This window comes from Pyrus communis, chromosome 5 (assembly GCF_041283825.1).
Source record: "Pyrus communis isolate YQ-2024b chromosome 5, ASM4128382v1, whole genome shotgun sequence".
Classification (NCBI taxonomy): domain Eukaryota; kingdom Viridiplantae; phylum Streptophyta; class Magnoliopsida; order Rosales; family Rosaceae; genus Pyrus; species Pyrus communis.
In genome coordinates, this window is record NC_142569.1 from 1,728,062 (window position 1) to 1,751,522 (window position 23,461).

At 38.0% G+C, this 23,461-nt stretch overlaps 3 protein-coding genes and 1 pseudogene across 12 annotated transcripts; 2 read left to right on the plus strand and 2 right to left on the minus strand.

Moving 5' to 3' along the window:
- Nucleotides 1-2,978: 2,978 nt before the first annotated feature.
- LOC137724529 (G-type lectin S-receptor-like serine/threonine-protein kinase RKS1) lies at nucleotides 2,979-6,733 on the plus strand. The gene is made up of 7 exons (XM_068463289.2): nucleotides 2,979-4,491; nucleotides 4,578-4,715; nucleotides 4,824-4,966; nucleotides 5,124-5,334; nucleotides 5,443-5,680; nucleotides 5,804-5,954; nucleotides 6,037-6,733. Exons 1-7 carry the CDS (start codon nucleotides 3,177-3,179, stop codon nucleotides 6,337-6,339), a joined length of 2,499 nt encoding a protein of 832 aa, XP_068319390.2. The 5' UTR covers nucleotides 2,979-3,176; the 3' UTR covers nucleotides 6,340-6,733.
- Nucleotides 6,734-7,701: 968 nt separating this feature from the next.
- LOC137724530 (G-type lectin S-receptor-like serine/threonine-protein kinase RKS1) lies at nucleotides 7,702-11,480 on the plus strand. Of its 2 annotated transcripts, XM_088693647.1 has the most exons (8): nucleotides 7,815-7,961; nucleotides 7,997-9,272; nucleotides 9,359-9,493; nucleotides 9,602-9,744; nucleotides 9,910-10,120; nucleotides 10,242-10,479; nucleotides 10,603-10,753; nucleotides 10,836-11,480. In XM_088693647.1, exons 1-8 carry the CDS (start codon nucleotides 7,872-7,874, stop codon nucleotides 11,136-11,138), a joined length of 2,547 nt encoding a protein of 848 aa, XP_088549773.1. In that variant the 5' UTR covers nucleotides 7,815-7,871; the 3' UTR covers nucleotides 11,139-11,480. The 2 variants fall into 2 exon arrangements, with proteins under 2 accessions (XP_068319391.2, XP_088549773.1); XM_068463290.2 differs by having other exon boundaries at nucleotides 7,702-9,272.
- Nucleotides 11,481-11,986: 506 nt separating this feature from the next.
- Nucleotides 11,987-15,783, minus strand: LOC137721594 (G-type lectin S-receptor-like serine/threonine-protein kinase At1g61480 pseudogene; annotated as a pseudogene). Its single transcript, XR_015963229.1, has 3 exons — nucleotides 13,644-15,783; nucleotides 12,835-12,898; nucleotides 11,987-12,189 (listed from the first exon to the last, which is right to left on the minus strand). The product of XR_015963229.1 is annotated as a G-type lectin S-receptor-like serine/threonine-protein kinase At1g61480 pseudogene (transcript).
- Nucleotides 15,784-16,310: 527 nt separating this feature from the next.
- On the minus strand, nucleotides 16,311-22,697 carry LOC137725776 (G-type lectin S-receptor-like serine/threonine-protein kinase At1g61480). 8 transcript variants are annotated; one of them, XM_068464560.2, is made up of 10 exons: nucleotides 22,479-22,697; nucleotides 22,137-22,334; nucleotides 21,718-21,826; nucleotides 18,636-20,025; nucleotides 18,432-18,545; nucleotides 18,056-18,258; nucleotides 17,759-17,969; nucleotides 17,392-17,629; nucleotides 17,136-17,286; nucleotides 16,311-17,025 (listed from the first exon to the last, which is right to left on the minus strand). In XM_068464560.2, exons 4-10 carry the CDS (start codon nucleotides 19,930-19,932, stop codon nucleotides 16,726-16,728), a joined length of 2,514 nt encoding a protein of 837 aa, XP_068320661.2. In that variant the 5' UTR covers nucleotides 19,933-20,025; nucleotides 21,718-21,826; nucleotides 22,137-22,334; nucleotides 22,479-22,697; the 3' UTR covers nucleotides 16,311-16,725. The 8 variants fall into 8 exon arrangements, with proteins under 8 accessions (XP_068320661.2, XP_068320662.2, XP_088549778.1 ...); XM_068464561.2 differs by having other exon boundaries at nucleotides 21,714-21,826; nucleotides 22,479-22,683; XM_088693652.1 differs by having other exon boundaries at nucleotides 18,636-19,832; nucleotides 22,479-22,682.
- Between the last annotated feature and the right edge of the window lie 764 nt (nucleotides 22,698-23,461).

Here is a 23,461-nt window from a genome sequence, read left to right on the forward strand (position 1 = left end):
AAGCTAATCAAGGGCTCCTTTTTCACCAACATTATAATTCATGACTTATTTTTATTTTCCATTTCTAGGCTGATAAATAAAAAGTATATGGAGCAAATGTGTATGGGATGATTTAACCAAAATGAAAATTAAAACAAAAAATGCAAAAGATTTTTGTTTTCACCTTCAGGTTTTTGTTTTATATAATCTCTTGTATTCCTTCCTCTTCCTTCCCACAGCTTCCCCTTTCTCTTTTTTTTTTTTTGGCTCTATCTCTAGCACAAAAAAAAAAATGAAATAGCTAACAATCGAATCTTAAGTAAATCATTTTAGAATAAATTTTCTGTGTAAGACAAAATTTCGTTTTGAATTTCTGCTATTTGGTACAAATTTTATGTCCAAAAGACAAAAATGTCACGTAGAGGAAAGGAAAATTTGTACCAAATAGCGGAAATTTATGTCCAAAAGACAAAAATGTCACATAGAGGAAAGAAAAATTACTGCATCTCCAGAAATGTAAAGATAAAAATTGGACTTGGTCAGGCATGAAGGTTGAGCATTTCATCAAGTTCAGGACCAAATTTTAGCAGAAATTGACACCATGGCCCCATCACTCTCTGGGACTAGTGTTTTTACAGCCTAAAAAAATCCACTTTGGAAATTTCCCCAAAAGAAATTAGACATGTTCCAACTCCCAACAACTCTAGCACTAAAAATACTAAATTCCTTTATAATATATATGTTATTGGTGGCGGCTGGTGGGCGTAGGACTTTTAAAATGTGATGAGGACAATAAGTCTTAAACCAGACTCATGGTCGGTTCTCCCCTTCACATTTCACATTTGACATTCTAGAGCAATGATCCCAAACATGAACAGACCGTTCTCAGTGGAGCAGATGAGTACATATTATTGAAATCAATTAATGGCTAATAGCTTCTTAATACCCGTTTATGCTTGATGGAATCGTGAAGTCATTTTTTATACAAAAAGAAAAATTATATTTTTCTTGAAAAAAATAGAAATTCTTTAATCTAAACTTTCTAATTCACGTCAATCGTCCAACCCTTTTCACACCAGCCCCACATTTCCTATACCCTTTAACTTTAATGGCCTATATGAGTGCCCGCACGGAATCATCCCTCATGGTTTCAGTGACAACCTGTCTTATTTTAATTAGTGACTCTTACGATATGATTATTGCATGAGAGTATGATTTTCTTCTCTTTTAATCTCTCTCTTCTTCCATTCTCTCCTCTCACACTATTCTTTTTGTCTTATTCTCTATATAAAAAATTTAAAAGAAGATTTACGTGTGGCGTAATCGTAACCGTTTAAATAAGAATGAATGAAAAAGAGGGGAAATTAAAAGAGGAGAAAATTCTACTCCTATTGCAAGAACGATCTCTGGAAGGTCATATGCTTTTTTTTGGGCACCATTTGCTTAAAAGGTGACGCCATTCTCAACCTAGGCGTCTAGGCCCCATGGTTGAATAATCTAGGCAGATAAACCGTTGACAAAACAAACACATAAAAATCCAAAACTCCTCATGTGATGTAACTACCGATGGCTTGAAGCAGATTATTAGCCAAAAGTGAGGATTATGAGTTTATATGGATTTTCGTGCTATATATAGTATTAACCCTTGTGGTTTCTTTAACTGACATGACATTCAACTTACATATGTATGATTTATATTCAGTTTTTATACTAAGGACATAACGTTCAACTTACACGGTGTATGTTTTATATTGTAGTATATTCAGCTTGTCCCTACCTTGGACATGTCCATTCGTCTTACACCAGATAGGACTGGTTTATGGTTACATTTTCAGCTTACACTAGTTACCACCACTAGTGTATGGAAGTAAGCTATACTACCAGACTTAGGGGCAGAGATCTTGGCTTCAAGGTAACTTGCGACAGCCCTAATCAGTTCCTACTGAGTAAAACCACTCCCTTATGTCCTTTTAGTTTGTATTAACGTCCATCCGTGAATGGATGAGAAACTAAGGAAGTTGCGTTGATAGCAAAACTTCAACACAAGAATCTCGTGAAAAATTTTAGGCTATTGTACAAAGGGGAAGAAAGGATGTTAGCCCTTAAACAGTTGTATATCTACACATCTTTTTACCTCTCACACATCTATCTTAATTTCCGCTCATTGAATCAAATAAATTGAAGTAGATTAAAATACAATATTAAGTGTGGAACGAAGGATGAGTGTGTGGGGGGAGCCCCACCCTTTTGGTATGTCCAAAAGTAATGAAGCATATATTTGAAGTTTGTGCTAAAATATACTACATGACGATTACATAAAAACCAAACCTATCGTCTCGATGCAGATCACAGAAAAAGGTCCTTGATGGATTGGGAAAAAAACGCTTTGGAATTCTGTATCTTCATCAGGACTCAAGACTTAGAATTATGCATAGGGATCTAAAAACCAGCAATGCTCTTCTAGATGCTGAGATGAACCGGAAAATTTCAGATTATGGCAAGAATTTTCAATGGGGATCAACTGCAGGATAAGACCAACAGTCATTGGAACATCGTAAGAAAAATGAATAATTACTTAGCTACTTAAATGATGAGTAGGAGTTCATATTCAAAACTGTTTGTGACCAAGTTATAGAATTTCATGTTTAAGATCAAAATTATTCATCTTATAAATAACTCTATAAAGATTGTCTCTCCAAAAAAGCAATTAATAAAGTTGTTTAGTCATCAAAATGTATAAAAACAAAGGAACGAGATTGGTCAAAGTACTAGAAACCATCTATGTATTTCCTACAATAAATTGACTAAACGAACTTGTTTTTAATTTATTTTTTACGAAGATGATCTTTACATAATGATTCATTATGGTTTAGAGTTTTGAGTAGTGAGTAGAAGTTCCTAGGAGTTTCTATTATTTTAAGTAGGAGTCTCTACAAAATCCTGTAATTCAAAAACAAAGAATTTTGAGTTGGAGATCTTACTAGTTTTCAGAGTCAACGTATTATTCAAGAAAAAATCAACAGTCAACTTTGACGGAACCGATTAACCGTCAACATCCAACTCTCCTGGATCTGAGTCGTGCTTGGCGGTTGCCGGGCAAATTATTCAAAAAAGCAACAGAAATTCCAACAGAAAAACATAAACATCAGCGACAATTCTTCATCGTGGATACAAAATTTTGAATCCCCAGAAGAGAAATGTTGTTCTTCAAACCTCTGTTTCTGTTCTTCCCCCTTCTCTCGCCACTCTGCGCATCCCGAATCCCCAGAAGGGAAATGTTCTTCAAACCTCTGTTTCTGTTCTTCCTCCTCCTCTCGCCACTCTGCGCATCCATTGACACCATAACAGTCAACCAACAGCTCAAAGACGGCGACTCTATAGTCTCCAAAGACATAAAATTTGAGTTGGGATTCTTCGGGCCCGACAACTCTAGTAGTTCCAGGTACGTCGGAATCTGGTATGCAAATCAACCGGAAAAAACAGTTGTTTGGGTGGCAAACAGAGACAACCCCGTCAACGATAGTTCCGGAGTTCTAGCAATTAACAGGTACGGAAACCTGGTTCTCTCTGCTGCTGGGAACATTTCCATTTGGTCAACGAATGTGTCTGTCGATGTCCAAACCAGAAGCACTTTTGTAGCCCAGCTTTTAGATTCTGGAAATTTAGTGCTTTTCCAGGAAAATAAAAGTGAGAGCTTGATTTGGCAGAGTTTTGATTACCCAACCGACACTTTACTTCCAGGAATGAAAATTGGGTTCAATTGGAAAACTGGTTTGGAATGGAAATTGACATCATGGAATTCCGAAAAGGACACTGGAACCGGGGACTACAGTTTTAGGGTGGTTTCCAATTCAACTGCCACCCCTCTAATTGTTGTGTTTAAGGGTTTGAGCAAGTATTGGAGATCTGATCCCGGGGTGTGGCCGAATTTTGTAAGCAATGATGAGGAAATGTACTATTATTTTACTCCGAGTGAAAATGGTTCTGTAGCACGAGCGGTTTTGAGGGATTATGGATTGTATCAACAGCTGAAATGGAGTGATGCTGACGATCGGTGGGAGGAATATTGGTCTGCACCAAAATATCGGTGTGACAAGTACGGACAGTGCGGTGCTAACAGCATATGTAGCCCTGACAACGTTAATCTGTTTGAGTGTGAGTGTTTACCTGGTTATGAACCGAAATCTGTGAATGATTGGAATCAGAGAAATGGGTCTGATGGGTGCGTGAGTAAGCGAATTGGGGGGTTGAAATGTGGGAATGGGGACGGGTTTGTGATGGTTCAAAGAGTGAAAGATCCAGATGCATCGATAGAAGCACGGTTGGTTAAAAGCATGAGTGATAAAGAGTGTGAGCAAGCGTGCTTAAACAATTGTTCATGCACTGCATATATGAGCATAGGGCGGGAAGGGCGGATTGATTGCATGACATGGTATGATGAATTGATGGACATTTTAGTGCGCACAGAGTTGGGAGGAGACTTATATGTTCGCGTGGACAAAATTGAATTAGGTAGTGATTTCGCTGGTCTTGTTAGGTGTCCTTACTGGTTCTGTTTTTCGTGGTTTTCTAATCCTTTGTCCAACTCGAATGTGTAGGTAAGCATTCCAGCAAATCAAAAGGTTTTTTGAGACGGAGGGGCGCTGTGGTTATTCCAATAGTTTCGGTACTGGTGGCATTGGTACTAATCATTGTGTTTGCCTGCTGGCAGCATAAGAAAAAGAGTAAAACAAAAGGTTTGAGAAGTAGTTGTCCCCTCTGAATTGTTTAACGGTTTGATCTAAATAAAAGCAATGCGATTTCATCTAAATGAATGTCTACAATTGGTTTATGTGACAGCACAGACTACATGGAGGTAGATGAACTTGAGGAAACTAGGAGACACCCTGAGTTGCAATATTTCGACCTGAGCACCATACTAGCGGCCACAGACAACTTCTCGCCCGTTCATAAACTCGGCCAAGGGGGTTTTGGCACTGTTTATAAGGTAAATCCCAATTTAGAAGTCCTGCACATTTTTTGACTGTATGATTTCTTCTGAGCAGTATAATTTTGTTCTGTTTCTTCAAGTCTCAGAGTATTTCTTTTTTCATTTTAAAGCATGAAGGCCTAGTAGTAATTGTAATACTGATTCGTTGCTGCAGGGCCAGTTACCAAATGGGCAGATTGTAGCTGTGAAAAGATTGTCAAGAACTTCAGGACAAGGGGTTGAAGAATTCAAAAATGAAGTTGCACTGATAGCAAGACTTCAACACCGGAATCTGGTGAAACTTTTAGGCTGTTGTATAAAGGGAGAAGAAAGGATATTAGTCCTGGAACACTTGCCAAACAAAAGTTTGGACTACTTTCTTTTTGGTATGTCTACAGGAAAAGATTCATTTGTTCATACTGTTTCGAATATACTTGAAGCTTCATAGCGAGATATATAACATGTATTTACATAAAGACAAATATCTTGTGCAGATCACAGAAGAAGGTCCTTGTTGGATTGGGATAAGCGTTTTGAAATCATCAATGGGGTTGCTCGTGGGATTCTGTATCTTCACCAGGACTCAAGAGTTAGGATTATCCATAGGGATCTAAAAACCAGCAATATTCTTCTAGATGCTGAGATGAACCCAAAAATTTCTGATTTCGGCATGGCAAGAATACTCCATGGGGACCAACTGCAGGACAAGACAAACAGAATTGTTGGAACATAGTAAGAATTTTACTTGTGCTCAAACATTTATTGATGGAATGAATCACCAAAGATTCACATTACACAATCAATTTAACTATAAACTATTATTTGGCTTTAACATTTTCTTTTCATCATATGTAGTGGCTATATGTCACCAGAATATGCAGTGTTTGGGAGATTTTCAACAAAGTCGGATGTCTTTAGTTTTGGGATCATATTATTGGAGATTGTAAGCAGCAAGAAAAACAACGGTTTATATCAGGAGGATCATTCCATGAACTTGATAGGACATGTATAAAACACTAATTTTTGTTGCAATCTACCCCTCGTACTTTTTCGTGCCTTGTCTCAAATGAAATTACTGTCAACTGCAGGTTTGGCAGCTGTGGAGAGAAGACAGAGCCTTAGAAATTGTGGATTCGTCATTAGAGTCAAATCAGTCCGAGGAAGTCGTGAGATGCATTCAGGTTGGCCTTTTGTGTGTGCAAGAAGATCCAGAGGACCGCCCAACCATGGCAGCTGTTGTTGTCATGTTAAGTGGCGAAGCATCTCCTCCAGTACCTAAGCAGCCTGCATTTGTATTCAGAAAAAACCCCTGCAGTAATGCTGATCCATCAGTTTCGAAGGAATCATGTTCTATAAACGACCTGACAATAACTAAATTTCAAGCTCGATAATGATGCAGCAGGCTCTTTTGCTTGCATAGTTATCGAACTTCTATTCTTTTTATTTCCCTTATAATTGTCTGTTCCTATACTGCTGGCATTTGTTGGCCTTTGTATGACACACCGGAAATGCATTAGAAAGAAACGTGCGGTTTCAATGTATGCGTAAGCGACCGGAACACGAATCTTTTGAGCAATGATGAGAGAATACGGATGCAGTCTAAGCGATCGGGAGTTTGAGCTCGGATGACTTAGCAATTTTAAGATATTCGAGTACCTTTGAATTTGAGTGACTTGATCATTTCACTGTCTTTCTTGTTGCAATAATTCTGATACTTTATTGTGGTTGAAGGTGGAGAATATTTCATATTTGTCAAATTGCAGATAACCCTTGAAACGTTCAAAAGCCAGATCCATTTTATTTATTTTTTTGTTATATGGTTCTCTTTGGTCTTTCCAGTTTTTTTAACTTCCTGTGGTTGAGTCACAGTCAACGTAATTAGAGCCGGAGAGAGACTTCCATCAAATGGGGATATCAAAAATAGCAACAATGTGAACGCATAGGTACGAAAATCACAGAAAAATAATTAAAATCCATTGATTCAAACACACAGATGCCCCGAAAATGTATATGAAAGTGTTGCTTGTGGTTTTCCTCTTCCGATTTGCACGTCCAGGGAAATCATCAACATGTGAAGGACGGTGACCTCTTATTCTCCAATAAAATAAAATAAATCACACTTGGGAGTATTAATAAATCACCATGTTGTCACCTTTCATTTTCATTTGATTATTCTTCTTTGAGAAAATGATTAACTGGTGGTTTCGCCGTTGTAGTCCACCTTTCCAGAGAAAATGAAGAATGAAGACTTACAAAGACATTTCACCCTTCCCTGGTCACCATCCTGTGGTTCACATGCATTAGAAATAAACTCAGGACATGCTGTGTGGAATGCGGGCATAGAATTCGTGCCGACCATTGGGTCATCCCATGATGGTTATGTTCATTTTACCATTGATATAGCTTATGTATGCAGTGAATGTAAGTCTTGTAGCCTAATGCTTATCACCTAATATTCAAGGATTATTAATCTCAAATGATTAAGATTGTTCATACGCACATCACCGTATGTTTATGTTAATAGTTGAAAGAGAAATTCTGTCTTATAACCAATATAACATTCTAGTCAAATAATGATAAATTTGTGAGAATTAGGACAAATCCTATACTGTTTGACATTATGAGACACAAGAGGCGAGTATTGAAGGAGATGGTGGTGTGATTATGATTGTGTCCGTTTTGGCAGCGGGTCTGCTGTCCCTAAAATGAAGTTGAGTGCGTATTAAATGGTATGACACGTGTTAAAAAATGATAGAAGAAATACGGAGGAGGGAGACAGCACTGAGCCGTCGGTTTTGAATTAATCAAAATGAGGGTACTTATTATGACCGGATGATTCCAACTAAAGAAAAATCAATATCCAAAGTCTTGCGGGGCGATTGAAGCACAAAACTCTAACCGATTATTCTTCGAAGAAACTGATATGACTGTCAACAACATCCCAAGTCTCCTAGACTCGAGCCATGCTTGCCAGTTGCCGGATAAACTACTCAATCCAAATAAGCAGCAGAAATTCCAAGAGAAAAAGATAAATATCAGGGATAATTCTTCATCGTAGATGCGAAATCCCAAATCCCCAGAAGAAAAATGTTATCCTTCAAGCCTCTGTTTCTGTTCTTCCTCCTCCTTATGCCACTCTGCACATCCATTGACACCATAGCACTCAACCAACTGCTTAAAGACGGCGAAACTCTAGTCTCCAAAGACAGAAAATTTGAGTTGGGATTCTTCAGGCCCGACAACTCCAGTAGTTCCACGTACGTCGGAATCTGGTATGCAGATCAACCTCAAAAAACAGTTGTTTGGGTGGCAAACAGAGACAACCCCGTCAACGATAGTTCCGGAGTTCTAGCAATTAACAGGTACGGAAATCTGGTTCTCTCTGCTGCTGGGAACATTTCCATTTGGTCAACGAATGTGTCTGTCGATGTCCAAACCAGAAGCACTTTTGTAGCTCAGCTTTTAGATTCTGGAAATTTAGTGCTTTTCCAGGAAAATAAAAGTGAGAGCTTTATTTGGGAGAGTTTTGATTACCCAACTGACACTCTACTTCCAGGAATGAAAATTGGGTTCAACTGGAAAACTGGGTTGGAATGGAAATTGACATCTTGGATTACGGAAAACATCCCTGGAACCGGGGACTACAGTTTAAGGATAGTTTCCAATTCAACCGCCACCCCTCTAATTGTTTTGTTTAAGGGTTTGAGCAAGTATTGGAGATCTGATCCGGGGCCGTGGCGGAATTTTGTGAGCAATGATGAGGAAATGTACAGTTATTTTACTCCGAGTGAAAACGGTTCTGTAGTACGAGCGGCGTTGAGGGATTATGGATTGTATCAGCATCTGAAATGGAGTGATGCTGATGATCAGTGGGAGGAAACTTTTGCTGTACCAAAATATCGGTGTGAGAAGTACGGACAGTGTGGTGCTAACAGCATATGTAGCCCTGACAATGTTAATATGTTTGAGTGTGAGTGTTTACCTGGGTATGAACCAAAATCTGTGAATGATTGGAATCAGAGAAATGGGTCGGATGGGTGCGTGAGTAAGCGAATTGGGGGGTTGAAATGTGGGAATGGGGATGGGTTTGTGACTGTTCAAAGAGTGAAAGATCCAGATGCTTCGAACGCACAGTTGGTTAAAAGCATGAGTGCTAAAGAGTGTGAGCAAGCGTGCTTAAACAATTGTTTGTGCACAGCGTATATGAGCATAGAGTGGGAAGGGCGGATTGATTGCATGACATGGTATGATGATTTGATGGACATTTTAGTGCACACACAGTTGGGACGAGACTTATATGTTCGTGTGGACAAAATTGAATTAGGTAGTGATTTTGTTGGTCTGGTTCAGTGTCCTTACTAGTTCTGTTTTTCATGGTTTTCTAATCCTTTGTCCAACTCGAATGTGTAGCTAAGCATACCAACAAATCAAAGGGTTTTTTGAGGAGTGGCGCTTTGGCTATTCCAATCGTTTCGGTACTGCTGGCATTGGTATTAATCATTGTGTTTGCCTGCCGGCGTCATAACAAAAAGAGTAAAACAAAAGGTATGAGAAGTAGTCGTCCCCTCTGAGTTGTTTAATGGTTTGATCTAAATAAAAGCAATCCAATTTCATCTAAATGAATGTCTGCAATTGGTTTATGTGATAGCACAGACTACGCGGAGGTAGATGAACTTGAGGAAACCGGGAGACACCCCGAGTTGCAATATTTCGACCTGAGCACCATACTAGCGGCCACAGACAACTTCTCGCCCGTTAATAAACTCGGCCAAGGGGGTTTTGGCACTGTTTATAAGGTAAATCCCAATTTAGAAGTCCTGCACATTTTTTGACTGTATGATTTCTTCTGAGCAGTATAATTTTGTTCTGTTTCTTCAAGTCTCAGAGTATTTTTTTTTTTTTTTTTTCATTTTAAAGCATGAAGGCCTAGTAGTAATTGTAATACCGATTCGTTGCTTCAGGGCCAGTTACCAAATGATCAGATTATAGCTGTAAAAAGATTGTCAAAAACTTCTGGACAAGGGGTTGAAGAATTCAAAAATGAAGTTGCGCTGATAGCGAGACTTCAACACCGGAATCTGGTGAAACTTTTAGGCTGTTGTATAAAGGGAGAAGAAAGGATATTAGTCTTGGAACACTTGCCAAACAAAAGTTTAGACTACTTTCTTTTTGGTATGTCTACAGGAATGATTCATTTATTCTTACTGTTTCTAAAACTATGCCAAACATACTCGAAGCTTCATAGCGAGATATATAACATGTATTTTACATAAATAGAAATATCTTGATGCAGATCACAGAAGAAGGTCCTTGTTGGATTGGGATAAGCGTTTTGAAATCATCAATGGGGTTGCTCGTGGGATTCTGTATCTTCACCAGGACTCAAGAGTTAGGATTATCCATAGGGATCTAAAAACCAGCAATATTCTTCTAGATGCTGAGATGAACCCAAAAATTTCTGATTTCGGCATGGCAAGAATACTCCATGGGGACCAACTGCAGGACAAGACAAACAGAATTGTTGGAACATAGTAAGAATTTTAGTTGTGCTCAAACATTTATTGATGGAATGAATCACCAAATATTCACATTACACAATCAATTTAACTATAAACTATTATTTGGCTTTAACATTTTCTTTTCATCATATGCAGTGGCTATATGTCACCAGAGTATGCAGTGTTTGGGAGATTTTCAACAAAGTCGGATGTCTTTAGTTTTGGGATCATATTATTGGAGATTGTAAGCAGCAAGAAAAACAACGGTTTATATCAGGAGGATCATTCCATGAACTTGATAGGACATGTATAAAACACTAATTTTTGTTGCAATCTACCCCTCGTACTTTTTCATGCCTTGCCTCAAATGAAATTACTGTCAACTGCAGGTTTGGCAGCTGTGGAGAGAAGACAGAGCCTTTGAAATTGTGGATTCGTCATTAGAGTCAAATCAGTCCGAGGAAGTCATGAGATGCATTCAGGTTGGCCTTTTGTGTTTGCAAGAAGATCCAGAGGACCGCCCAACCATGGGAGCTGTTGTTTTCATGTTAAGTGGCGAAGCATCTCCTCCAGTACCTAAGCAGCCTGCATTTGTATTCAGAAAAAGCCCCTGCAGTAATGCTGATCCATCAGTTTCGAAGGAATCATGTTCTATAAACGACCTGACAATAACTAAATTTCAAGCTCGATAATGATGCAGGCTCTTTTGCTTGCATAGTTATCGAACTTCTATTCTTTTTTATTCTCTTATAATTGAGTCTGTTTCTGTACTCTTGCGTGACTAAAAGTCCTAGATGATCTGCACAGTATATCTTGTTTGTCTGTGAAGTGTAATCATATAATGTACACTGCGAAGTGAAGTCATACCTTTTGAAGAAAAACTTAAAGCATATAAAGTGCTTAGCAGTAGCCCAAGTGGTGAGGGTGAGTAGAAATATGGGTTAGGATTAGGCTAAGTTAAAGGATTTCATTCCGTCCATTGTAACCTAAAAAAATTAAATCGTGCACGGACGTATGCACTGTTTTTCTGTCTCCGTCTAATGTTGTTATCGTGACTTGTTTACAGAATGTAGTTCTCCCGGATTGCTTGAGAATGACGACGAATCTGTTTGACCTGCATTCCTTCCTAGCCAAAAACTAGGGCTTTTAAAAGTCATGGTGCACTTTTCCCTTTTTAATATAAAAAAAAAGGCGTATCAATTTAGCACACCAAGAAACTATGAAAAACTTCTTGAAGCACAAGAAAAAAAAAAGCCACATTAAAAAAGTGCAATGTACGAAGACGGTTTTAAGAAAGGACGATACTTGTATCTTGTGCGATTACTGGGATTGCCTTTTTGCATGAAACGTATTTATACATGTTACTGAAGAAAGTTGAGGTTCTATCGTAAAATCAATTGGCAATACAAGGAATAGCCCAATGACACATCTCGATCCCAATGTCCAAAGGACAGTGGGATGGCCACGTGTTGTGTGAAACCCGAAGGTGACGCAAGCCATTTAATGAATGCATATGCTGAGAACATGTGAAACATGCATATAAATTTCATGCGAAATACATAAAGTAATATTCTATCGTCAAATAAGTGATAGTGATAATGCATGACATGTTCAAAGCATACATCTAATTAAGAATACAAGCGGAATGTGCTATTACAAGTGATGTCAAAGTAGAGAGGGTGGCACGATGTCACTGGTAGGGAAAAGCCTCGTAGCTCTAATCGTACGCCACGTTCCTATGTCCTGAAGGGGTGTAAAACAAACATGAGTGAACCAAATTGATATATAAATAGTACGAACATAATTATTCAACAATGTACTAACCCCTAAAGTTTATGAAAATTCATATAACATAATATGTAATAGGTTTTCCGAAAACTCTAGCATGCCATAAAACCTTTCATAAAACATATATCGTATAGTGTGCTAAATAATGGTATCATGTATCAGTATCTCACAGCTGAAGTCACCAACCTATGCCTGGCCGAAGCCAATATAAGTATCTACCGGCCAAAGCCACCAACCTATGCCTGGCCGAAGCCAATATAAGTATCATCGTCCGTAGGCAGAACATTGATCACTAGACAAACACAAAATCATTGAATATAATATTTCCAACATAAAAATATATATCTCAAAACATCTTCATAGTATATAGTCATCCATCATATATACTACAAAGAGTGTAAAAACATGTTCATAAATAGTAAATAGTCATCCAATCTATACATAAATTCGATAACGTATGTTATTCCAAAATATTCTCAGTAAAGCATGATAATCATAAAGTGTAAATCTAATTTACTCATAAAACGTAACAATTAAATCATGATTTTCATGTATGCATTTCTACTATTAAAACATGCATTTTAGAAGGGGTCCACTTACAGATACTCCGTCATCGAAAAGCCATGCAAAATAGGAAGGACGGAAATGCCGCTAATAAACGCACCTAAGCACATAAAATGTCCAATTAATAAAACTATACTACAATGATTGAATTTGGGAAAACGGACATAAAAAAGATTCAGGACGTCGAATTATCCTAAGAAGGGTCGTAGGTAAATTTCAAAAAAGTCAACACATGCCTGTTTAACCCGACCTGGAGGAATATTCCAACTGGATCGGGTCAAACGGGCCTGGGGTTTGGGTCAAACCGGTTCAATGGGCTGGGCGGGGGCTTAAAAGGTTTTGGGCTTAAATCTACCGGGCCAGAGGCCCAAGTTCGTACGGCCCAAGGGCTTAGGTCCATAAGGTTTATAGGGTGGATGGGTTTGGAAACTGGGTTGAGCCTAAGGCCTGGGTTCAGGCCTAAAGGCTTGGCCTAAGGATTTGGGTTGGGCTTCAAGGTTTTGGGTTGGGTTCAAAGGATTTGGGTCGGGTTGACCCGTTTTCAGGTTAGAATTGGCCGGTTTCTGGGCACCACTTCAAAACGCTTATAACTTATTCGTTACTCAACCAAATCAAGTGACCCAAAAATAAAAGTTGTAGTACTCGACGAGATGAAGAGATTGGTACCTTGCACGATGGCTAACTTACTGTTTTTTGGCCAAAAAAATGCCTTGAAAGGGGCAGTGCTCACCGGAAAATTTGGAAAAGCTAGTCCGAGCTATTTTTTGCGATTCACACGTAAACACAATTTAAAACAAGCCTCAATCTAACCCTAAAACACATCCCAAGAGTTTCTAGAAGCTTACCAACTTCGGAAAATTACGAAACACGTTGGGAAAGACGATGAACAGTGACACCATCATTGTGGAGTTCCACGGTGTGGGGTGTGGGGTTCTTAAGACCTCTACGTCCAGTGATGAGGTCTGGGGTTGTTGTTGTTGTTTGTGTGAGTAAAACTCAGTGGAGAGAGGGAGGGTTGACAAAGAGAGTGCACGGGGAAGGTGGAGCAAAAGAGAGGATGTGAGAGGTGAGGGAGAGAGAGAGAGAAGGATAAGAAAATCCCAAAAAGGGAAAGGGGGATCCGGGTGAGGTGGGGGATAAGGGGACAAAAATCCCATGTGGGTCCCACGGTTCGTAAATTAATAACGTAAGGGACGAAACACAAAAATATCCGACAAAAAGTACAATAATTTGGGACGGGGTTTCACACCAACTACTTATAAGCACATGCAAGCGTTCAGATCAGCATGTTCAAACTTTGTTGTTGCTTTGATGTTTCCTAATTTGGCAACTACGATAATCAAATAAACAATCAGAGGTTAAGATCCAATCTCAAAAGAGTAAGCTTGCAACTAGTAAATATGCTTAACTGCTACCCCTCTATATCATTATCTGTCTCTTTCCCCCTCGGTTAGCTTGCAATCTGTGAAAAACGTACACTATGGCAACCAAGACATTGATAAAACAAATAGCCGAGAGGCTGGCAATTAACTTTGTTCGCTTTCCTTGACCTGAAAAAAATGAATTTATAGTACGAAATGCATGAGACAGAAACTAAAGATACTGCATATTTAAGTTGTTGTGTAATCACTATTATAACTTACCAAATTTTGTGTGTCGGAGGCGAATAAAAATATCTTGTCCATTAGACGAAAACTCCTGAATATCTATTAGTTCGTTGGACCAGATCAACACCCGATGTTGTCAACATACGCGTAAGCCTGGCAAGTGCAATTACTAAGGCATTGTATCTTGCACTCTTCTCTATCCAAGAACAAAATTAATTCATGAAAATCTGGTAGTTTTACACTTGATATCTTTGAAAACCCGTCTTCATTTCCTCTCGAAGCAACTGACTGACTTGTGTTACTTTCACAAAACAATTTGGCTTGCCTCACACACCCTCCTGCACTGTTTCCTCTGCTCCATTCCTCATGTGACTTCAGCACGAACCCTTTCAAAAACTTGCAGATTGGAGATTCAGAAGATTTGCAAACCCCAAAAGGGACACATGCTCCATACTTGTCACATGGATTCTTTGCCGCTGGGGCTTCCCAGAAAGTTTTCCAGTTCTCGCTATGTGTTGTATGCATAAGCCTTAATACACCTTCGGAAGAGATGTCCATAAATGCTTCAATAGTTTTAGCAAACAAATTAAAAGAGAAATACTTTGTTCCCTGCTGCGCATTATCCTCAAGATTAAATCCACTTCGATATTGATCATCCATTCCTGGCACGCCGATGAACTTTGATGTATCCCACGGCCCGCTTCTCCAATAGGGAGTCGATCCATTGATCCAAATTACCAACTGTGATGGCTCCTGCTGTGACAATCCAACCAAGAACATCCCAGTTGACGGATCATTCTCACTTTTCCAAGAAGTCAACAAATTCCTCGTTCCACATTTACTATCGAATCCCACAAGCATTCGCGGTAGAAGCGTGTCGCTAGGATAATTAAAGCTCTCCCACAAGTACCGATCAGCTGGTACACCTACATTAAATTTGACAACAAAGTTTCCATTGTCCAAAAGAACTGCAACTGCTGCTGAACCATTATTCTAACTAGATGGCCTCGCCGAGAAATTGGTAGCCCAAACAGAATTCTGTTTGCCATCGACAAGCTCCAAATTCCCATTGCTGCTGATTGTCAAACCAACCGAGGTATCTGTAACTGCAAGAGGCTTTTCTCTGTTGGCAACCCACACGACTTTTCGAGGAAGTATATGTTTGTACCATATCCCCACGTACTTGTTAGCAGAATTATTAGGACTGAAGAATCCCAACTCGAAAACGTTGCCTGCCGAGACGAGTTTGTCCCTGAGCTAACGGTCGCAACAGAGTTATGTCGTGAACTTCTACGGCACAAGAAACCGGTGACAGAAGAAGCAAAGTGAAGAAAAGTAAGATGAAGAAAACACAAAAACTTTGAGTGTTAAGAACCATTTGTATCCAATTAACTTTTGTTCAATGATCATTAAAACAATGAATGATGACACTTAAGTACTGAAGTTTTAGCTAATGTGGTGTTATCTACTTTGTCACTCCGCTAATTTCAGGGGTTTGATAGTCGATTATTCTGTCGGCATTAGCTTACACTCTTTTGGGGTTGGTACTTTTGGGTCCCTTTGTTTGTTCCCAGTTTCGGGTCTCCAACCTTTTTACTAACCATTACTTTGAGAGTATTTGGGAAACTTGAAGATATCATGGTAAATTAACAGGAAGAAAAAAAATACTATAAAAGTAATGCTTGCGTGAAAGGACTAGTGACGAATTGTCTTCACCCATCATAATAAAATAGTGCGAGTAGACAGCGATTTTGTAAATTTCTACAAAAATTATTATCAAGTATTTTCTCAAGTCATTATAAAGTATTTTCTCGTATCATTGTCGTCGTATTCGAAGTTTCTAAAAATTTATGTTGGACATAACGAATCTCAAAAAATAAGAACATAAAGAGGATTAGAACACGGTGATCAAAATATGATAAGTATTATATATATTAAAAACAATACTCACCTAATCAAAATATGAAATGCTTGCCTCTAATTTTGGAGTCAATGAGTTTTTATATTTATGATACCGCCCACCCCCACCATAAACGGAACTTACAAACTTCAGGTTTTATAATTTTTTATATTTACAAACTGCCCTCAATTTTTTTAATATTTACAAAGCTGCCTCAAAATTTTTTTTATCTCAAAAAATGCCCCCAAATTTTTTTGAAATTTAAAGAAAAGCTCCTGCCTTGTCTTGACCTTGTCCAAACCATATCCGGGGCGTGTCCGACATTCCTACAGTTTGGGGTTTCGGAGTGTCCGTGCAACCAAGTTTGGAAGGCATTAGAGGATGTTAACATTTCACTGCGAAATAACATTTAGCTTCTGCCTATCGTCCTTCAAGAAGCGTTATGGTGGCTTCATTGGCGGAGCAAGTATTATCATACCGCGGCCTACGATCAGAAACTGAGTTTTGGAAAGTGAATAGAGGCTGCTTAGGTTGTGGACGATCTGTCTCACTACTTAGCATGAAATCCACTTCCGGCATGGTTGGCCTATCTGCAGCATTGTCTTGTACACAAAGAAGTCCAACATGCAAGCATCTCATTGCTTCTGATGCCGAATATGAATCCGCCAATACTTCGTCTACTATGCACAATCCCTTTCCTTCATTCCAGATGTGCCATATCTGGCAACAGTCATATATATATCGGCTACAAATGTTAGATTATGTATTAAGCTTCGTATAGATTGTTTAAGCTTCACAGTTTCACATTAAGATTGAGAGTTTGAACTTACATAAGGTAGGAAGCATAGCTCTGTTTCATGGTCATAGAAGCTGGTATTCTTCCAGCCGCCAATAATCTCCAATACCAAGACCCCGAAGCTATACACGTCAGATTTTTCAGAAAATATACCGTGCATGGCATACTCTGGAGACATATAGCCACTACACAAGAAATTCATTAGTATTCAACTAAGAATCATCCGCTATAATTTACCCAACTAAGAATTATCCGCTAGAATTATGAGAATAGGAAGAAATGAATCTTACAGAGTTCCAACAATCTTCTGAGTGTTTGCTAAGTTCTGTGTCCCTTGAAAAATACGTGCCAGTCCAAAATCCGAAATTTTCGGGTTCATGTTCTCGTCCAAGAGTATATTACTTGCCTTCAAATCTCTATGTATTACCTTCAAATAGGAATCATGATGGAGGTAAAGAAGTCCTCTGGCCACACCTTTAATAATATTGAAGCGTTTCTCCCAATTTAGTACTCCTCTTCTCATTGGATCTAATAAATGAACACATTCAAAATGAAACTAATTATTGCATTCACATATCTGATGCATATAGTACAATGAAAACATCGATCTTAATCGCTAGAAAATGAAGGCAAACATAAAGGGCCAGTGAGACTAACCGAATAGAAGAGTATCCAAGCTTTTATTTTGCATGAACTCGTAAATTATTAACTTCTCATTGTCTTTGATGCAGCAGCCCATCAGCCTTACAAGGTTCTTGTGTTGGAGTTTGGAGATCAACAACATTTCATTCTTGAACTCTTCTACGCCTTGCCCCGAGCAGCTGGATAGTCTTTTTACTGCTACTTCCTTCCCTTCTTCTAGCTTACCCTACATCCACATATTACACATTATATTTATGTCTATATCATTATATATTTTCCTTTCAAATGAAGAAAATGCAAACGAATAATCACCCTATAAACTGCTCCAAATCCTCCTTCTCCGAGCTTGTTTGTGATGCTGAAATTGCTAGTAGCAGTTAATATGCTATCGAAATCATATTCATAGATTAATAGCTCTGATGGATCATGCGTTCGAATATATTCCTGAAGACTTTCTCTTGATGAATCAGTTGTATCAGTCAATGTAATCTCATTTCTTGTCACTTTGATGGTTCCTGATTTTGCAAGTATAAAACAACCAAAATTCAGAGTTAGAGAAACAACAAAGAAGTCAGATCAATATGCTCATCTAATTACTTTATTATATTGAAGATTCCAAAGATATATGGCATCGTAAACTAATGAATTTTTAATCTATTGACTGCATCCCTCTACCTCACGCTCTTACCCTTTTGGTTAGCTCGCAACTTGTACAAACCGAACACAATGGCAGCCATGATGATAAAAAAAATCGATGCGAGGCTGACAATTAACTTTATTTTTATTTTCTTTTGTTCAACACCTGAAAAGATGAATGTGTATTACATAACGTATTAGACAGAAAACAACAGATATTTGTAAGTAAAGTTGTGCAAACAATATTGTCACTTACCGAGTTCTGCGTTTGCTAAGCGAATAAAAAGGTCCGCCCCACCAGAGGAAAACTCTGAAATATCAATAAGGTCTTTGAACCAGACCAAACACCCTATAGTGTTAACGTAAGCATAAGCCAGGCACGAACAATTATCTCGGCAAAGTATCCTGCAGTCCTCGTCATCCAAAGACGAATATTCATGATAATCTGGTAGTTTTACACTTGACATCTTCCAAAACCCATCTTCTTTTCTGCTCCAAGAAACTGACCGACTTGTGTTACTCTCACAAAACAATTCGGTTTGCCTCTCACAACCTCTTGTCCTGTTTCCCCTGCTCCATTCATCAACTGACTTAGGCGCAAACCCCTTCAAACACTTGCAGATTGGAGTTGTTGAAGATTTCGAAGCTTCGCAAACCCCAAAAGGTCCACATGTTCCATAGATGTCACATGGAAATTTTGGGGCCTCCCAGTGAAGATTCCAGTTTTCTCCATATTTTGAATACATATACTTATGTACCCCTTCTGAAGAGATGTACAGATATGCTAGAGTCTCGCCGAATAAATTGTACCAGAAATACTTTGTTCCCTGCCGCACATTAACATCCAGATGAAATCCACTTAGATATTGATCATCCATGTCCGGTATGCCGACGAACATCGCTTTATCCCACGGACCGCTTCTCCAATAAGGAGTTGATCCATTAATCCAAATGAAAACCTGTGCCGGGTTCTGCGGTGTCAATCCAATCAAGAATTTCCCGGTTGATGGATCATTCTCACTTTTCCAAGAAGTCGAGAAACTCCGCTTTCCAGATTTACTATTGAATCCCAGACGCATACCCGGTAGAAGAGTGTCGCCAGGATAATCGAAGCTCTTCCACAAGTACTCATCTCCTTTTTTGAGTTCGATGACAAAGTTTCCGCTGTCCAAAAGAAGTGCAGCTGGGGAACCATTAGATGATACCGAAATATTCGTTGACCAAACTGCATTCCGCTTCTCATCTACGAGCTGCAGATTCCCGTTGCTGGTGATTGTCAAGCTAGCCAACGCGTCTGTAACTGCAAGAGGGTTGTCTCGGTTGGCCACCCATACAACTTTCCGCGGAAGTATACTCTTGTGCCATATTCCGACATACTTATTACCAGAACTGTTAGGACTGAAGAATCCCAATTCGAAAATGCGGCCGGGGGAGACGAGAGTTCGTCCCTGTGCTAATGGTTGCAGAGAAGTAATGTTATAAACTTCCGCAGCACAAGAAATCCGTGACAGAAGAAGGAAGCTGGAGAGGAATACTAAACCACAAAAACCCATATGTTCTCTTCATGAACAAATCAAATTAATGATGATACTTAAATAATGGATGTATACTAGAAAAAAATGCACGCGCTTTGCTGCGGGTACAACCTGAAAATTTACAGGTAAAGAAGCAATCATTTACTGAAGTATAAAGAAAATCTTAACAAAAAAGTGTCTAGTTTGAAAAATAAATGAAACCCAAAATTTCTTGATAAATACTGAAAACTTGAAAGCTTAAGAAAACCCCATGAATCCAACAAAGAAAAGATGCAAACTTTTGCATTGGCAAACCATTCATAAACCAAAAATGATATCTTAAACGAAACCCATGAATCCAACTGAAAAACGCCCAAATTTAAACGAATCAAGACAAACAAAATATCAAACACGGTTCATTGTCTCTCTTTGAATTTTAAATCACTTGATATATTATCGTCTTAACATTTCATATACTCATGCATTACATAAAAAATGATATCTATGTTAAAATTACTTTGACTGCTTTATCATGGTTTAAGAAAGCAACCCCAAATCATAGTATCTACATATTCCTTCAGATTGTCTAAAACACTAAAACAAAATCCTCACTTCTCACTACATGTTTAAGATACATGAGCCCATACAAACCGATTCACCGTTCACCTTTACCCTCAGTGCTATAAATCCAAATAAAAAACCAATATATAAAACTGGCTGCTAACCAACACACACCAACAAAATAAAGATACGCTTGAATTGTTAATCAAATCAACACACACAAAAAAAATTAACAGCGCGAGAAACAACAGCAAGCATACCCAGCAGCAGCAAGCAGGCACATCCTGTCACACATACACACATTGAAATTGAATGCACTCTCATACATGTGTTGTCATAAGGATGCAAATTAATTGCTGCATCTCGTGTTTATTAATTTTTATTCTATAATCAAATATAAATCACATACATACTCCAAACACCAAAAAGAGAATGCTGGAAAGGAGAAATTAGAAAATCATATTGAAGAGCCTTCCCAAGTACATTAATAATCAAACTACAAATTCATACACAAAACTCACAAAAAGAAAATCCGAACAGAAAAACCATTTGTAAATTGAAAACCTTACTATAATCCTTGGTTTTTTGACAAAAAAATAAAAAACAGAATCCTAGGTTTTCTTCAATGTTTAAAAATGTTGTAAATTGAAAAAAAGAAATTACAGAGAGAGAACACAGCAGTATAATCAATCAATTTGATGCATATTTGAATCAAGTTGATGCATATTTGAATCAAGCCTCATTAAAAGAAAAAAATACAGAAGCACAAGGCATATTTACTACGCGTAAGAAAGAATATGAGCACCGACTAAAAAGGTCAACAAAAAGGAAAATTCATACTTCTAGACATACTGGGAAGAAACATGAACTCAGAATGAAACATGCATTTTTTTTCTTTTCTAATACGCATAAGAAACAGAACATTTTCATTTAACAATAACCTTGAAAATGTCTTTCTATTCAAGTAAGTTGGCCCAAACTTAAAACTGATAGATGATTTCAAACAGTTTACTTTGTAGCCATCATTAACATTACAAATTTTTAGAAGTAATGTAGACAGATTTGTTTAGTTGCATCAGGCCCCTCAGTTTCCAATTGACATGCCAATTTATGGTCCACTGCCCTTTCATTTTCAGACAATAAATCTAAAACATTTATATAACCAAATGCATCCGATAATAGAAAACTACGTAAATTTCCTAGGAGAGTTCCTGAACGGAAGAACCGACAAAGTATTGAGTTGATCATGGCTTTTATACCTACCCAGCTGGTGGAAGAAGTATCTCAGACATAAGCAATGCCTATGAATTGCTCGAAAGCGCATATTCTTGGAATTCCTCAAGGCAAGGGCAGCAGCAAAGAGCACCCATCTCTGCATTTCCACCAATATATAAAAAAGAGTATTGAGTTTCTGAAGACAAAACTCGATGCTTTATGTTGCTGAGAGCCCCAATTGAGACTCTCCCACGATAACCCATATGCATATGCAGAGACCCCAATGTGAATCACATAACAGAAAAGAAAAGAAAAAAAAAAATCAATTTTTGACAATGATTTAAATAATTACAGTAAAATCAGAAATTTCTAGGGTTTTTCAATTGGGAAAATCAAGTAAAGGTTGAAAATGTAGAGGTGGAACCAGCTAAACCAAAAAGCAAACACTCTAACTCCACTATTCGTACCTGAGCTAAAATCAAACTGGAATGCACAGGGAGAAGCGGAAGAAGACAAAGAAGATGGAGATGGGGCAGTCGATAGCTAACCCAACACTGGCCGTGGTTGGAGTTGACAGAAATCGACGAAGCCTTGCGCAATTTCGTTGTTGTGAGTTGTGAAAGAGAAGATGATGGTCACATCACGATTCTTTCACCCGAGGTCGACTGTTCCAAGTCGGAAAAGAGAAAAATTAAAATTCAAGAACAATAAACTAACAGAAAGAACTTACAAAAGAGGAAACAATCAAATTACGTCAACAATAATCCATGATTATTCCATGAGTGCTGAGTCTATAGGTTCCTCCTCACCTTCTTTCCTCTCACCGAATCTCACACCTATTCCTTCTAACCGATATAGAAGCAGAAGTCGAGAGCGACGAAAGCAGGACGGCTTAGGTACATTCCAACATTCATTTAACCACATGCTATCTCACGATTTTAATACAAAAAATCTCGATATTAATGACAATAAGATAAATGTATTTAAAGATCTTATTTTCAAATCCTCTAACCGATGTGGGAAAAGGAATCCTAACACTTCCTGCACTTAAGACTATACTTTACGGGTCAAAGTTCCACCGGCAAATCTTACAAAGTTTGTCTTCTCGGATGGTCAAACTTTGGCTGTTCCTATCTCTATTTTTAATTCAAACTACAAAGTAGAAACTTTATTGTGAAAAGAAAAGAATAAAACACAGATGTATCTGCTGGCAAGTTATATAATCACAATAGAAAAATCAAAAGGAATATATTGTGAAAATGTAATGTTAGAGAGATTAAATTTATAAATTAAATAATGTGTTATTAATTGGAATAAGGACGTTTATTAATGTTTAAGTAATAAATTAATTATCACTTTCTATGTCCTTTAATTTTTAAGAATTTGTTTACAAATTTAATCTCTCTAACATTGCATGTTGTTGTGAAAAATGAAAACGTGAATATGGTGTGGGAAGTTGAAATCAAGGATTCCCAGCACCCAACTTTGACGCCCGGTGTGATTGATTTGAATTAACACCTGCCCCGATCAAATTTTGCTTCCGCCTATCTGATAGACGATAATTATGATTCCTAACTTATTATGATCTCTAAGTAATATTTTTGTATAAATCAGATTTTTTTATTTATTTTAAAAAAAAATCTCGACGGTACATATTTTTTTATTGATACAAAAGAAAAAGTACACTTAGTCAAAAAGGAAAATCCATACCCCTCGTAAAGCAAGAAAAATAAAATACAAGAAATAGATGAGGGACATACGTGTAAATTGGGGTGTATTCAACTGAGATTTT

Excerpts from the sequence above, each read along its gene's own strand:
- LOC137724529 (XM_068463289.2), top strand. The coding sequence starts at position 3,177 with ATGTTGTTCTTCAAACCTCTGTTTCTGTTCTTCCCCCTTCTCTCGCCA. Across the intron at positions 4,716-4,823 it reads GAAAAAGAGTAAAACAAAAG|ACTACATGGAGGTAGATGAA; the intron begins GTTTGAGAAGTA and ends GTGACAGCACAG. Across the intron at positions 5,955-6,036 it reads CCATGAACTTGATAGGACAT|GTTTGGCAGCTGTGGAGAGA; the intron begins GTATAAAACACT and ends TGTCAACTGCAG.
- LOC137724530 (XM_088693647.1), top strand. The coding sequence starts at position 7,872 with ATGACTGTCAACAACATCCCAAGTCTCCTAGACTCGAGCCATGCTTGC. Across the intron at positions 9,273-9,358 it reads TGTGGACAAAATTGAATTAG|CTAAGCATACCAACAAATCA; the intron begins GTAGTGATTTTG and ends TCGAATGTGTAG. Across the intron at positions 9,494-9,601 it reads CAAAAAGAGTAAAACAAAAG|ACTACGCGGAGGTAGATGAA; the intron begins GTATGAGAAGTA and ends GTGATAGCACAG.
- LOC137725776 (XM_068464560.2), bottom strand. The coding sequence starts at position 19,932 with ATGGGTTTTTGTGGTTTAGTATTCCTCTCCAGCTTCCTTCTTCTGTCA. Across the intron at positions 18,546-18,635 it reads CTTAGCAAACGCAGAACTCG|GTGTTGAACAAAAGAAAATA; the intron begins GTAAGTGACAAT and ends TCATCTTTTCAG. Across the intron at positions 18,259-18,431 it reads GTTGCGAGCTAACCAAAAGG|GAACCATCAAAGTGACAAGA; the intron begins GTAAGAGCGTGA and ends TTGCAAAATCAG.